The sequence below is a fragment of the Trachemys scripta genome, chromosome 23 (assembly GCF_013100865.1).
Source record: "Trachemys scripta elegans isolate TJP31775 chromosome 23, CAS_Tse_1.0, whole genome shotgun sequence".
In the NCBI taxonomy this organism is placed as follows: Eukaryota; Metazoa; Chordata; order Testudines; family Emydidae; genus Trachemys; species Trachemys scripta.
This window is the reverse complement of record NC_048320.1, coordinates 9,792,085-9,807,146: the sequence shown is the minus strand read 5'-3', so window position 1 is coordinate 9,807,146 and position 15,062 is coordinate 9,792,085. Positions and strand designations below refer to the sequence as shown.

Sequence of the window (15,062 nt, the reverse complement as noted above, 5' to 3'; positions counted from 1 at the left end):
GTAAACAAAACGTCCCGACCCGCCAGCGGCTTACCCTGATGGGCCGGGAGCCAAAGTTTTCCAACCCCTGAAATATACGGTTGGCTTATGAAAGGGTCATACAGTTTTTGCTATTTTTACCTATCAATTTTGGGGGGTCGGCTTATAAACAAATGGGCTAATGAACGAGTATATACAGTGTACTTTTCCCACTTTAAAAACATAATTCAAGGGTCTTTTTCCATGTACTGAAACTGAGAAGTAGAACAACTTCAAACTACACAGACTGCTGACCCTCAGCAAGGAGTAGTTATGCTAGTTTCATTTTAAATATTGAAAGATTTCTAAGCAGTTAAAAAGTTCACTGAATTTATTACTTAGATTTCTTTGGGGAAAAATGTCCAAGTCTCAGTGGTGGTTGCCCCTTCCATTTTGACCAGGCAGGGGCTGGAGAGCCACTGTTCCATTGTAAGCTCTTTGGAACAGGAACTGTCTTTTTGTTTTGTGTTTGTACAGCGTGTCATACGTTGCAGTCCTGGTTCACAATGTGGTTCCTAAGTGCTACCGCAATACCAATCATTGTATGTGACTGTGTTATATTCTTGAAATATCAAATGGTTAAGAAATGCTTTGAAGATCTATAGTCCATGAGAACTGTAGGAATATAAAACCCAATATTTGTATTGAGATGGTTAGCTTGAATTATGAGATCTAATGAATCATCCATGTATTTATGAATTGTGTGTGTGTGTGTGTTTTTTTTTTTTTAAAGCTGTAAGTGTCTCCATGAATTTATATTCCTTGCTTCAGTTGTTGCTCTGGTAACTTATTCTACCCACTTATTACTCTGCATAAAGCAGCGGTGGCCAAGTTTGTTTATTAATATTACCTTAGTGGTTTAAGACCCCAACCACGATCATGGCCCTGTTGTGTTAGGCACTGTACATATGCACAATGAAAAAAAAAGTCCCTGTCTTGAAGAGCTTACAGACAAAATAGACAAAGGGTAGGAGGGGAAACAGAAGTGACTTGCCCAAAGTCACACAGCAGATCAGTGGCAGGACTGAGACTGGAACTCGTGTTGCCTGATTCCCAGTTCAGGGCCCCAGGCACTAAACCACACTCAATGTCTCTAATTGTAAGGCTACATTCCCTACTTTTGGTGAAGTGACAAAATGGTGACATTTTCTTTCATGTCATTCTGGAGTCTTCCCTGTTACTTGACATCATCCTTACCCTCCTCCTCTGCATTGTCTCGAATAAGGCAATATACTTCCTTTTCATATACCACATCTGCTGCAATACCTAGGCATAACCAGGACAGCATTTTATCAAGTCAGTGCTGTCTAGTAGTTCAAGCAGCAGTTTCTGGGCCCTATTCCTGACTAGGCAACCTTGGACCAAGTCATTCTGTTTCTGTGATTCTGGTTTGCCCCCATCTAGCTGGGGATAATACTCAGCGACTTGCCAGGGGTATGGTGAGGTTTAGAGTTTGTAAAGCACTTTACAGATCCTCAGAGGAAAGGGGGGAATGCAAGGACAAATCATTTCTATTAGTAAAACTCCAAACACTGTGGCTTGTTACTACACGCGTCAGACCCGAAACACGTTTGTGTGTTGGAAGTATGGCATTTGATCTAAAAGAATGACTATGGCTTCGTTTTGCCAATTATACTGAGCTACAGTCCCCAAGCATGACTGCCTTCCACCACACAGCTTAACACCAGCTGCTCTCTCTCAGACACACAAGCTTTTCCTCATCTTCCCATGCTTTAAACAAATTCCAGCAGCAGCAGCAGGTCTCTGATTTCTTTCTCCGTGAGCAGTGCGGCTCGGCCGTTAATTGGAGAGAAAACAAACGTGATGTCGCATTATGAAAACAATCATCTCAACACTGGAACTTCTGCCTGTGCAAAAAACCATACCCATGGTTGGGTAGGATCAGGGTGAAAGAACAATCTCCCCCCATGCCACCCAAAACCACCACACTCTGACCTGGAAGGTGGGATGTTGCCAACCAAGCCAATTTCGGCAACAGAAAGGACAGAAGTTGACAGTTAAGAAAACAGTCTGTTTGCTGTTTAATGCACTGGTGCCATGATGGCACCCAGCCAAGTGCTACAGGGATGGGGCATTCTAATCCCATAGGGGAGCTCAGTTTGTACATCATGTTCTGCAAAATGAGGCTTGGAACCTCCTGGTGGGAGGAAAGAATTCACTTTGTGTGATGGATTCCCAGACCTCACAGAGCACCCATCTGGTACCAGAGTCTCCTCTTCCTGGTGACTTGTGCCCAAAGAGGTTGAGGGAGGAGGGGCTCAGAAACATACCCCCTGGTTCTTCGTTTAGGTCCCCAGCTGCACTGTGGCTTAAACAACGCTAGAAATAATGGCTTGAGCAGGTGTTATTAGCAGGATTGTAGCATGGGGTTCCCTTGTTTTCTTACTTCATCTGTCAGTTTACAATGTAAGAGTGTGTGTGTGTGTGTGTGTGTGTGTGTGTGTGTGTGTGTGTGTGTGTGTGTGTGTGTGTGTGTGTGTGTGTGTGTGTGTATGAAAGCTTTGGAACTGATGTGGGTTGGGCAGATCAAGTGAGAAAAGACGGTCACACAAGAGCTAAAACCTGCCCATGGGACTGGACAAGCCAACTCCAATAGATCTTCAAGGCTCCCGGACAATTAGAATGGGTCCACAGTGGAGCTGCACTCAGCATCCCTGTTTAACTGGCATCTGCATCACTCAGATCTTAGGGCTCCTCTCCGTACACCTGTACAAATAGGCACGACAAGGGGTGAAGAGTGTGTTGCCTTCAGTATTCCAGTGACTGCTTAAAGCATGTCAGGTGTGTGATGGGATCCCCCTGCAGTGCATCCTGGGACTGTGGGACCGCTCTGCCCCCTTAAATCTCCAGCCTGGGCTGTCCCTCACAATGCCTTGCTCGTGACAAGCCAGAAACCCCGCCAGGTGCTGTGATCACTCAGCACAACTCCATGTGGAGCCCCACACCCAGCTAGATTGCATGAATGCTCCCATAGCCACTCATGAATCACACAGAGACAGGCATCAGCCAAATCCCCACCCAGCTCCCAGTACTTACCTCAGGAATATGCTGTCTAATTTAGTAATTGGTTCACCACTTCAACAATGGAAAGTGGACATACACCAGCCTTTGTATTTGTCCCCTCACTTCATACCAACTCACTGGTAAAGATAAACAGTTAAACAAATGTATTGACTATAAAAGATCGATTTTAAGTGATAGGCAAAAAGTCAGCGTTACCAAAATAAAATATAAGCACGCAGTCTAAACTCTCAACCCTATTAGACTGGGCAGCAAGTAGATGAAGCAGTTTTTCTCACCCCACTGGATATTGCAGTCCTTAATATACAGGTTTGGCCCAGGTTTAAGGAACAATCTCCTCTGTTGGAGTCTTTTCTTCTTCTCAGTGTCCTGGTTGCTTGCAGCATAGGTGGGAGCAGGAGAAGGGCCCAGTAGGTGTCCACTCCGACTGTTTTATACCCTCAGTCCATGTGCTTGTAGAACACAAGTCCAGGCATGTCTGGGGGCATTGCTGAATCTCTCCAAACAAGGTCCAGCAATTCCCCTGGGGTGGCTTCATGCAGATGAGTCATTGCATTGTAGCTCCCTTGCTGGACTATGGTTGTTGATGGGTTGATTGATACCTCACCCGAGCATTGGTTAATTTCCTGGCTGTTGCCTTTGTGGAGCTAATGTCTGGCTGATTCCCCATCTTACAGCATGTTTAGTGACCACCATCCAACACAATTCTCATAACTTCATATGAATTAATGATACACATATATGGATAGAGAAATGACTTTCAGCAGATCATAACCTTTCCCCTGATACCTTACAAGGCATGCTTTATATATAAGATCACGATTATATAAAAATGAGGAATATGGGGGTTCCAGGATGCACCCCCAAAGTGTTCACATACACCCTGATTCCTCCCCCACCAGCACTCAGTTAATAAAAGACACTTCTTCCAAGCCATCTCATCATTGGAAGTGCCTCCTCCCTTCACAAAACTAGATGACCTCCCTCTTTTTTCTAACGCTTCCTTAAGGGAGGAGAGGGAAGACCACCACGTCTCCTGCCAAGCCTTTTGACATCTGCTCAGTTTCCAGTTGAACTAGGATCGAGTGTACAGTATTGTGTCTGAACTGCACCGTCTGTGTCTGGATTAGATTGCAAAGCCCCCGGGACAGGGGCCACATCTTCTAGTTTGTACAAAGCGTCACAAAGGCGGTCAGTGCTCAACAGATCATTACAAAAGCTTCAGAAGAGTTGCTTCAGCAGGTGAAGTATCAGAAGCAAACACAAAGAGTGTGAGGCTATGGGTGGGTGGAGGGAGGAAGATAGGGAAGGAGAATTCAAAAGAAAAAGCTGTCAAAGAGGAGTCAAGAAGGCAGGGATGAAAAAAAATCTGTCCTGTTCTTTTGAATTCCACAAGGCACTAACCTCTCCATAGAGGATTCCAGACCCCAAACTGTTTCATAGCATGCACCTGCTTGCACTAAAAAAACCCCCAACATGCTAAATAATTCAGTTTTACTTGTATGCTCTTGAGCTCTGGAATTCTCCCAGCTCCTGAAGCATTTGGACGCTTGTAGTGTTTTGATGAGAGACTGGCTAAATGATTAACATTTTTCACTGGGGTGAGGGGGGAGGGAGAGTCAATGCATCTGGTCAATAAAATGATCTATGACAGCAGACTAGTTGGTTGTCACCGCTGTTCTCTGCCAAGCTATGTGACGGCCACATCACTGTGGTGACTGACACATGTAGGGAATGGAGATGTATCATGCATATGATAAAAGCAGACAGGGAGGGCTCATGTGTTTTCCACTTGCCAGGCTTATCTGATCGGAGGCAGACGTGTCTCTGCTTTCAAATGCATCAAGAAACGCCCACTTTTATCTATTTTCCTCACCGGGAAATATTCCCGTCAATTAAAAAAAATTCTCTTCTTTAGGCCGCATCTACTCTATGGGGACACCAACATAATCCCGTGATCTAGACTCATCCTACGGCAACAGAAGGGTTTTTTCCATCATCCTGCAAACACCACATCCAAGCAATGGTAACTACATGGACAAAAGCATTCTTCTATCAGCCTGCTTGTGCCTACACAGTGGGGATTAGGTCTGCACAGGTACAGCACGAACAGTTGAGGATTTTTCACATTCCTGAGTGCCCCAAGTATGTCAACCTAAAAATGTAAGTGTGGACCAAGACCGTCTACTCAAAGCATCTTGCCTCCAAAGTCGGTGCCTGGAACTTCTGCGCATTCCTTTATTACATTGTTTTAGCCCAGTGGTTCTCCATTTCCCCCTAATTGTTCTGAAAGAGAAAGACCCTCTTCTTGCTGCCTGAAAACGCTTCATTCTGCAGGCCACTCGGAAATCGAGGGGTGGATACTCTAAATTTGTTCCTCCTGAAGACTATACACTGATTCAATGGTGCCAAAGGGATGCAGATTACCACCTACCCCAATGTATGACCACTCTCTCTACCAAGGCTCATTCCCCTCCAAAACCGACATAAGGATAGAGATTTTTGCTCCAGAACAGGGACAAACTGGAGAGCAGAGGGAAAAAGCACTAGTACCGTAGCACGTTGAGAATTGCACTGGGTTAAATCCCTATGAAACACCTAGGCCATGTCTATACTAGAAGCTCTTGACCAGTGTAGGAATACCAGTATACTATACTGGCAAAACGCTCCTATTGTAGACACAGCTATACTGACAAAGCTGTGGTTGGTACCAATAGAGCAAAACCATCCCCCGCTTTTCCCCATATGAGCTAAACAAGTTATACCAGTAAAAGCAGTTTTGCCATTACAACTGTCTACACTAGGGACTTCTGCTTGCACAGCTATGTTGCTCAGGGATCATGCCTCTGGCCAACACAGCTATATCAGGAGAATGCCAAAGAGTAGATATGCTCATACTTAGCTACCAAATCTGAATCCCTCAAGTCAGAAATGCAGCTTCACCCAAACCATAAAACAAACTGGGGGCTCCCCTACAGTCCGGAGCAGTCTCTTTTAGGAGGACCTGTCTATAATATCGCGTTTACATAGACCCTCTCATTAAATAAATAAAAAAAAAAAAAGGTCAAATCTCTGCACAAACTGCACACATTAAGGAATAAACTTTCATATACCACTGAAATGCAGCCACCTCTGAAGCGTAACACAGAAGCTGTTTTAACAGATCACAGAAACATTACCCAACATTTTAGGATCTGAAACAAAGAATACGGCATCCAACTGAAACTATAGGAAGGAAATTAGATGATTAATCACATTCTGCCTATATTGGAATTTAGTCAGGACAGCTAGGTTAATAGTATCTCTTGGGGAGAGTTTTGCTCAGATACCACAGTGATGGGCACTGCATAAATCGAGATAGAGATCTTTATCAGCAGGCAGACAGGCTCTCAGTTTTCTCTCTCATCTGATAGACAGTGAGCACAAGGTATCTAGAGGAGTCTATTCAATAAATTCCATAAAGTAATGTTGGACTGAGGGCTAAATATAGGAGTCAAGACAGCACAAGGAAAAACAGCCTGGGAGCCTATCACACCTGATACCAGCCTGAGAGTTTGCTAGTGGTTTATGAGTTTTTCAGAAAGGCTACCTGAAGAGAGAGGAAAGAAAAAAACAGTGGCTGATGTTTTCCACCTCATATCTGACTCCAGTCCACTGAGACAATGGTCTAATGCAGAGATACACCCACTGCTGTCCGACAGATTTACCGGAGGTGCAATCTCTATTAGTCTCTACTACAGGAGCCTCTCTCTGAGCACTTCTTAGCAAGCCGGCACTCAGATGGAATAAACGTCGGTTTCCAGGACCCAAGCAGGTCCAGCTGCTCTCCTAGTTGTTACCACAAGAAAGCGTTGCTTACCTTGCATGTTCCTTTTTTTTGATCTCTGTAGTCCTTGGGACGCTCTGGCAGTTTCTATTTAGAGGAAAGCTATTCCTTTCGACGTTTGGTAGCCAGCCTTCTGCTTCCAGCCTCTGTTACAAGAAGTTTTGAGCTGGGAGTGATGTCTCTGCTACACTCAGAATTATTGCTGGGGACCCTGGGCGGTCCCCCTATGCCTCTATTTTAAAATTTTCTATTTCATACCAGAAATAAGACATAAAAAGAGCAGGAGGGAGGTGGCACATTCCTGGTTGAAAGCCTTTGGCCCTCAGATTTGGCAAGCACAGAATTCTGTGTCACTCAATCCTACAGAAATAGTGTACTGGCCAAATGAACATCGCCAGCTTTTGTTTTGCAATATTATCTACCCAACCATCCATTTTCAGGAACAGGTACACTTTGGGCAGTGGCAGTACAAACTTTCCCCACATTATCTATTGCAAGGAGTGGGTAATGGTCACCATGATCCATGCAAAACTTGGCCTCTCTGCTGCGATTTCAGGGGGACCATTAAGCACCAGCTGGGGTGGCAGTTATGTGTGACCTATCAAGGACAGAGACCACCAAATTATTTCAGGTAAGCCACTGGGCAGCCAACAGGCACTAAGGTGCTGAAACAGAGTATCATATACCAGTAATATACAAAAATATAATAGTACTCCTTCTACTTACCAATTCTCTGAGCTATCCTGCTCCCCTATTGCTTTCTGATCTAGCATGTGTTTCTCTTCCTCTTAATTTTTTTTTTTTACACACACACACACACACACACACACACACACACACACACACACCACGAATATCTGATACTTGTTCACTCACAGGGCAAGTTTTCTTAGATCTAAAATTTGGGAGACATCTTCTTTTTCTGTTTGCAATGAGCCGAGAGTGCTACAGTGAGTAGCAGTTGCCATGGCCAACACTAAAAAACAGAGAAATGTGCCAGCCAACACAGCTGCAGTTTTTTTAAACTCTCAGAACGCTTTCATCTCCTCGATGTTACCCACTGCCATCTCCTGCTCTGCTCACATTCCAGAATACATAATTCTGCGTCATCAGAACTTCCATTCTAGCCCCCGTGGAGAACAGAGCTGGGTCTCAGGTAAGTGGCATTTATTATAGAGCATGGTTTTGCAAAATTAATACTAACCACAAAAGGTATATGGCATTTTTTCAAAAACCACATCAATATAATAAAAATGCCACATACCTTAGCTCCAAATAGCCTGGCTCCATGCCATAGCATGGCCACAGGGATAATTATGACATCACTAAATGATGCATTCTAGGGCGTTATAACAGCCCTGGAGTTGGATGGAATGATTTCTGAGGGTGCTGAAATGAATAAAAAGGTTGGTTTAGAAACTCATTGCATGCTAAATGCCCCCTTTTATCTTTACCGTTTGAGGCTTCAGCACCTAGGAATACATTTAGCTCATTAAAGAAAATTTTGCAGTTCAGCTTTGTTTATAGGCCTCAGATAAGAGACTGCTGCTGCCTAATTCAGATTTTACCATCTGCCATATCACATTAGAGATCAGATCTGCAAGTTTGTTTGTTTTTACTTTTGTTTTAAATTGAGCAGGATAAGTGGTGGCGTTACCTAAGCCAGAAAATGCAGAAGATGGGGGAAAGCCATGAAGAAAAATAAACTTCAGGACCACTAGGAATGGAAAGGATTATAATCAGCAACACTTACAGCACTTTTCATCCGCAGACCTCTAAAGGGCTTTAGAGAGTATCATTAGTCCCATTTTTCTTATGGAGATATGAAGCAAAATAGTTTGTTCAAGGTCACACGATAAGACCATAGCAGAAGTGGGAATACAAACTCACAACTTCCAGTTCCCTGGCCTCTCTGCCAGACAAGTTGCCAATTCTAGAAGTTGTGCTGAATTACTGTGTCATTCCTACCAACACGCTAGCTAATACAGAGGAGCACACCTCATTTCTGGGGTCATTTGGAATCTTTGTCTATTGCCCATACTCTAAACTTACACCATTTCCAAATACTAACGCTGAAGGTCTCACTTTAAAGTGTCATGCTTCGTCTAGACCCGTCCTGCAAATCAGATGAGAACTTCTGTCAAGTTCCATAGTCCTAATATACCTACTTGGCTGATAATTTTCAAACCCTGGTCCATGAAGTACTGCCAAGTGCCTGCAACGTTACATCTGTTGCAGTGCTGAAGTATCTATTAACTTCAATGAGTGATTCACCTTGCTAGTTGTAACCCAGCGCAGGACTCTTTCAGAGAACTTAATGAACTCAACATCCCGTGTAGCTGGTTTGTGTCTGTCATGTGTTTCTTTGGCATAAGTTAAACAATGAGCAAATTTGCCAAGGACACCAAGACTAGAAGGGTAGGGCGGAAAAAAGGTGGGGGAGCAGGACCAAAATAATGTGGCCTGGGATAGATTAGTTTAGGAGGGGCCCCAGGCAATGAAAGGAGAGTCAGTCCTAATAAATGCAGTCCTGTTCTGGAAGGACAAAATAATACAAGTAAAAAATGGAGTTGTGTGGGGGGGGGGTGGGGGGGGGGGAAGGGAACAAAATACCCTAAATCAAGCAGCTGCAACCATCTTAATAGAGTTCATGCTCACGTTGTCTCCCTATGACTGTCCTATTGGTATTTTTCCAGATAACCAAACACTATTGCCATCACAGGAAAGATATAAGATAAAGGGAAGAGACTGATCCATAAAAGGACGATCTCCACAGTATGAAACTCACTGGAGGACCACTATGTTAGGTAGGTCACCACGTCCATCCCCATGCCAGCTTCATCCATTCCCCATTGCATACTGAAGTGCTCTGTCTAATCTAGTTTTGAATTACTTAAAAGTGATGGGATGCCCACCGCTTCTGAGAGACTATCCAGAATCTCAGTAACAGGAAAGGTTTCCTGATAGTCAGCCTAGTTTTACACCCCTGCCTGTCTGAAAACTGGATTTATCTCCTCCTTGCTCTTTGTACAAATATACCTCTACCCTGATATAACGCGACCCGATAGAACACAAATTCGGATAGAACGCGGTAAAGCAGTGCTTCGGGGGGGAGGGGGGGGGAGGGGGAAGGGGCTGCGCACTCCAGCGGATCAAAGCAAGTTCAATATAACGCAGTTTCACCTATAACGCAGTAAGATTTTTTGGCTCCCGAGGACAGCGTTGTATCGGGGTAGAGGTGTAGTTGAACAGTAAACAGTTAGGTACCTTTGCCAAATGGCAATAATTTAAACTAATCTTTGAGTTTTCTTCTCTGAATTCCTTCCAAATTAATGCCTGGTAGTTGAGGTAAATAATTCTTAGCTTTGGTCTAATCAGGGCTGGTACAGAGGGAACACCACGGGAATAGCCCATGAAGCAATACTTCTGCCCATGCAACCCAAAATTGTCTGTATTTTGGCTTCCTTACTGCATTGTAACCTGCTATCCAATTTACGGTTCACCGGCTCTCCTAGCTTTCTTTTGGCATCACTACTTTCCAATTATCTTCTTTCCAAAGAATCTCTGAGTTTCGGATTATTGCCCAGGTGCATTCTCTTGTATTACTCTTGACTGAATGACAATTCCCTCTGTCCCCTCCAATACTTTTATTACAGTTCTTCTTCCAGTGAATTTAGTGATTGAGTCCTGGAGACTGAACTCTGAGGTACCAAATAAGTACAGCAAAAATCAGTAGCGCAAACTTCTTCAAACCACTCTCTGCCAAACAAACCTCAACTCTGACCTGAAGGACAACTTCTATCGGAAAAAGAGTCTAATTCACAGTTCCCATTTGGTTATTTCATGTCTACATTTTTAACCTCTCTAGGCCCCTGTGTATTATTTCTCCAACTCCATGATATTTTCCACTGTCTCCCAATTTTTTTTGGTCCGGTTTATTGTACAGTCAAACTTGGCACTAATCTGCTTAAACCACTGATTCCTGTGCACACTAAAGCAGCACCACTGGTGCTTTTAAGGTTAATTTTGTGATAACTAACAGAAACAAGAATTTGCTGCTGCATGTGTCTGGAATCAAAGGCAAAGCTCCAAGTGGCAGGAGGTTGGGAAAGAGAGGGGGAAGCAGAGAGAGACACCTTGTATAATGAAATACTTTCATATTAAATTAACTGAAAAGTCATTAGAAATAAACAAGTTAAGTAATTCTGAATCACAAGTTTGAAAGGAGTCACGAGAGAGGGAGAGAGAAAGGAGATCTGCATGGCCCAAACGGATTAAACACGATAATTATTTTAGCATAGCCTTCGCAGAAAACATTGCACTGAACTCGAGAAGTCTTCTGAAACAAAGGAAAGTGGAAGGCGCCATAACAGATATTTTACAAAGATAGTATGTTGTCCTTAACAGCAGTTTTAGAGCCAGAACAAAGCAAGAGACGGTTTCAAAGCACAGCAGTTCTCCCCACTCAGTTGTTTGTTCGCAGACAAGCTGTTTCCTTTCATCTGGAAAAACTTACACAATAAGGAGAAAAATACCTCAGTAGACTCTGACTCTATAATAAACAGAAAGCCCAAGGGGCAGTCCGTGAGAGAGCTCTTTGGCCAGCAACGGATCATTCGGTGCTTGGATGCTCAGAAAAAGCAGACACTCCTTCTGGGCTTAGGCTGATGTATACCCTACTGCTGACTGAAGAAGCTAATAAGTTTGTGCAGGTATTTCTCATTCCCCCTGAGAAAGTAGCAGCCCCTCTAGCTTAGTGTGGAAGCAACTGGAGGAAGTGTGAGCAGGGAGATAACATGCAGATGGAGACAGATGTGTGACTATACACAAAGTTTGGGTATATCCCTGTAACAATGTATTAAGGTGGGGGGGAGGAGTTGGGGGAGGAAGAAGAAATCAGGGCCATAGGGCCAAGACCAAATACTTAATTTGGATCTCAGCATAGCCGCACTGTGGCTGAGAAGATTCTGTAAAAACGTCGCTCTGAAATATTGTTTTGATAAAAATGCCTCTCCTTGTGGAATTCAAATCTCCAACTGTTCCACTGGCACCAACATCTCTGCAGTAACAACACATGCCACAGATTGAGAGTTAACTCAAATTACATTTCAGAACTGGGGAGGGGAGGATGTCAGTGGGAGGTTTATGAACAGTATGCTCCAACTCTGATGTTGTTATAACCAGATGGCTTCAGCTGTATCATTTACAATTAAAAAAAAAATAAAAATAAAGAGTGTGTGAAGTTGACAAATAAAGTGTTAATTCAACTGGAACCATCTGAACAAGTAGCCTCCTCCATGCATCCGAATACAGAGAACTTTCATGACACTGAGTGTACCCTGGAGACCTATCTGGCCCTACAGGAAAGGCTGGGATAGACAAGTCCCAGAACTGATTACCTTCCTGCAGGTATATCTCCATCCCTCTGGGAAAGAGACTGCCAAATCTGAATTTGCTTTCCAGTAAGTACCTCCCCCAAGAAGGGGTGGGACAAGTGATGCCAAGACCCATTTACCTTCTTGTAGGCACGTCTGAATCCCCAGGAAAGGCAGAGCCAGAGAGACTCCCAGAACAGTTGGTCATGCGATCCCAACGGGTTGAAAGCTTTGTGGTTTTAACTTTTCAGTAAACAAAGCTTCCTTAGAATAATTAGACAGCTTTATGCCTCTCAATTAACTGGCAGCAAACTTTTAAAGTTAGAAAGTAGTTATAACTTGGGGATGCTAGTTTGCAGCTCTTACAAGGCTGGAGCAGTGGGGAGAATGTGAACAGTTGACTACATGCTTCACTCTACCTAAAAGGAAGTGCAGACTAAATCCCACACACAGGTTTAGTCAGAGTTTAAGCAACAGATATATTATGGGAATTTATGAGCTAAGTGAAATATGGAAAAGGCAGTGTCTATGCTGAGGACCTAGCAAACAGGGGAGAGGAGGGGGGAACACTTTCCTGCAAGTCACCATTTGATAAAAATATAGACAGCGTCAGGATTAAAAAAAAAAGGAAAAAAAAAAAACAACCCACGAGCATTTGAGTGGAGGTTCTTTCTTTCACACAAGAGACAGAGGCTGTGAAAGGGAATCGTAATAGAATCAGAAATTAGAAACAAAGTCATCTAATCCATTTCCCAGACAAAGCTAAATTGTTCTCTATAGTACATTTCATGCCCTGTCTGGACATCTTGAAGCCAGAACAGTTTCCCACCATCCTGAAGCAGTGTGCTTCAATTTAATCTCCCTGGATATCTGGGCCTAATGATGGCCCAAACAGATGGCCTCTCTCCCCCGCATTCAGCCTTTCATACTGCTGTTATAAATCAGTTGAACAACTGCGCTCCCTTCCTATTTATATCTAAATACAGACACAGGTAAGGCTAGGGATCAACTTCATTGAGTATTAAAACAAAACGTTCTCAGGTATTTTAGCAATATCTGCTAAGAGGAATAAAATGTAATTTGGCATTGCAGCTCTGTGCACAACCTCCCTTAATAAATCCCATTTGGATTCTGGGAATGGGCGTGTCAGTATATACCCCGACTGAAACTGAACCCTGGGGGAATTGGTTTTCAACTGGGAGGAGTCTAAAAATAGAGGGAACAAGACAGACAAAAAAAAGATACCACACAGTACAAAATAGTAATTATTTATATTTTCAAAAAGAAAAAAAAATTACCAGCTATTTTGGAACTTCTTCCCTGTAAGAAGAGTGACTAATAGAAAGGAACAGGACTGGCTCCTAGACAGTCAGCAAGTCAGGTACAAACAGTTGATCAGAATCATTTAGCAACTCAGGATAGGAACCTTTGACGCAGCATTCATGTACAATAAAACTTCTCTTTTTTTTTTTTTTTTTTTTTTTTTTAAAAAAGGGGAAAAAATAAAGCAGGGAAAAATGCCAAAAACATTTCCCACAATATCTAAAAACAGGTAACCATTGTCCTTGTCAGACAGCACACTTCAGATCAAGGATTTGCCGGTCCTGGAAAGCCAATGTAGATTTGCAAAGGCTGCCTTTAGTTTATTCACATCCTCCTCAGCACACAGCCTTTTGCTGTCCCTTTTCACTTCAACTTGTCATTTAGTAAAAAGTTTTTTTTTTTGCAATCAACATACAAGTGCTACTAACAGAGAAACTGATCTTCTTGTTGCTGAATGGCATTAAGGAGTTACACAAATGTCCTGTTTTTAGCACAGCTGGAAGGACTTAAATTCTTTTATATAAATACTACTGGAGCTCCCACCATGTACTTCCTCTTCGGAACCTCATTGGAAATTCTCTTCTTTTCCTACTCTCTCCAAAACTAAAATGTCCTCTTTGCTCCAGGTGTCTGACGATTTGTTCTGTGCTGTCAGACACAGAGACATTATTTCCCGCCAGTACCACTACTGGGATAGTCTGAGTGGGCCGGTGCTTAAACAGAACCCCGTAGTTATTGACTCAGCCAAGTCAAAGGGAACACACAGACGATGCAGCGACAGGGATTCGTTAGGTTGAACAGCCCCTGAGCCCCAGGCCCACCCTCCCCCCTCTCCCCAAGTTACTTGGTGCTGTTTTAAAAAGTCTGGGTGTCACGAAGCAGTCTTTCCCCCCACAACAGAGTAAAAGCTCCTCAGATTGCGCTGTCTACTTGGTGGTCAAGGTCAGAGCAGCAATGGCTGCTGCTGCTTCCAGAAAAACATGGGGTCATGTGACAGGCACGGCCTTAGGATTGCTTCAGTCGCTTACGTGGTGGTCCCAGGAAGGGACACTGTGCAGAAGCCAAAGAGCGATAGGCCTCAGCCACCAAATGAGGATGCGATACCACCATGGACTTCCACCCTGAGGTCTCCATGACATCAGAAGCATGACTAGAAAGAAAACAGAACATTAAAAATCTGGAGGTATTGATTTTGCTGGGTAAACAATATTAAAACAGATTATTTTCACATGCCCTGAGGAAATTCTCTCTCTCTTGTTTTGTAATCTCTCTTGTTTAGTGCACATGTTGTATCACTTAGTGTATGTTCACAAGTTTTGATCCTGCTAGTCTAGCTTTTGCTTTGCACTGTCCCTTCAGCATGGTAAGATTTAATGATCCAAACATGAATGTTCCAAGGCCAGAAAGACACAATGTATCTCTCTTTTAGTATCTCTGTAGTATATTTTAGTATCTATATCTCTCTTCATGACAAGAGA

General features: G+C 43.3%; 1 protein-coding gene across 10 annotated transcripts in view; it reads right to left on the bottom strand.

The window, feature by feature from the left end:
- Nucleotides 1-13,748: 13,748 nt before the first annotated feature.
- The window catches only part of SPOP (speckle type BTB/POZ protein), a 47,878-nt gene continuing 46,564 nt past the window's right edge, over nucleotides 13,749-15,062 (bottom strand). For all 10 annotated transcript variants that reach the window (XM_034755748.1, XM_034755744.1, XM_034755749.1 and 7 more), the window contains one exon: nucleotides 13,749-14,734. In XM_034755748.1, the coding sequence (XP_034611639.1) occupies nucleotides 14,590-14,734 (145 nt within the window). In that variant the 3' untranslated portion in view covers nucleotides 13,749-14,589. The remainder of the gene's footprint in view (nucleotides 14,735-15,062) is intronic.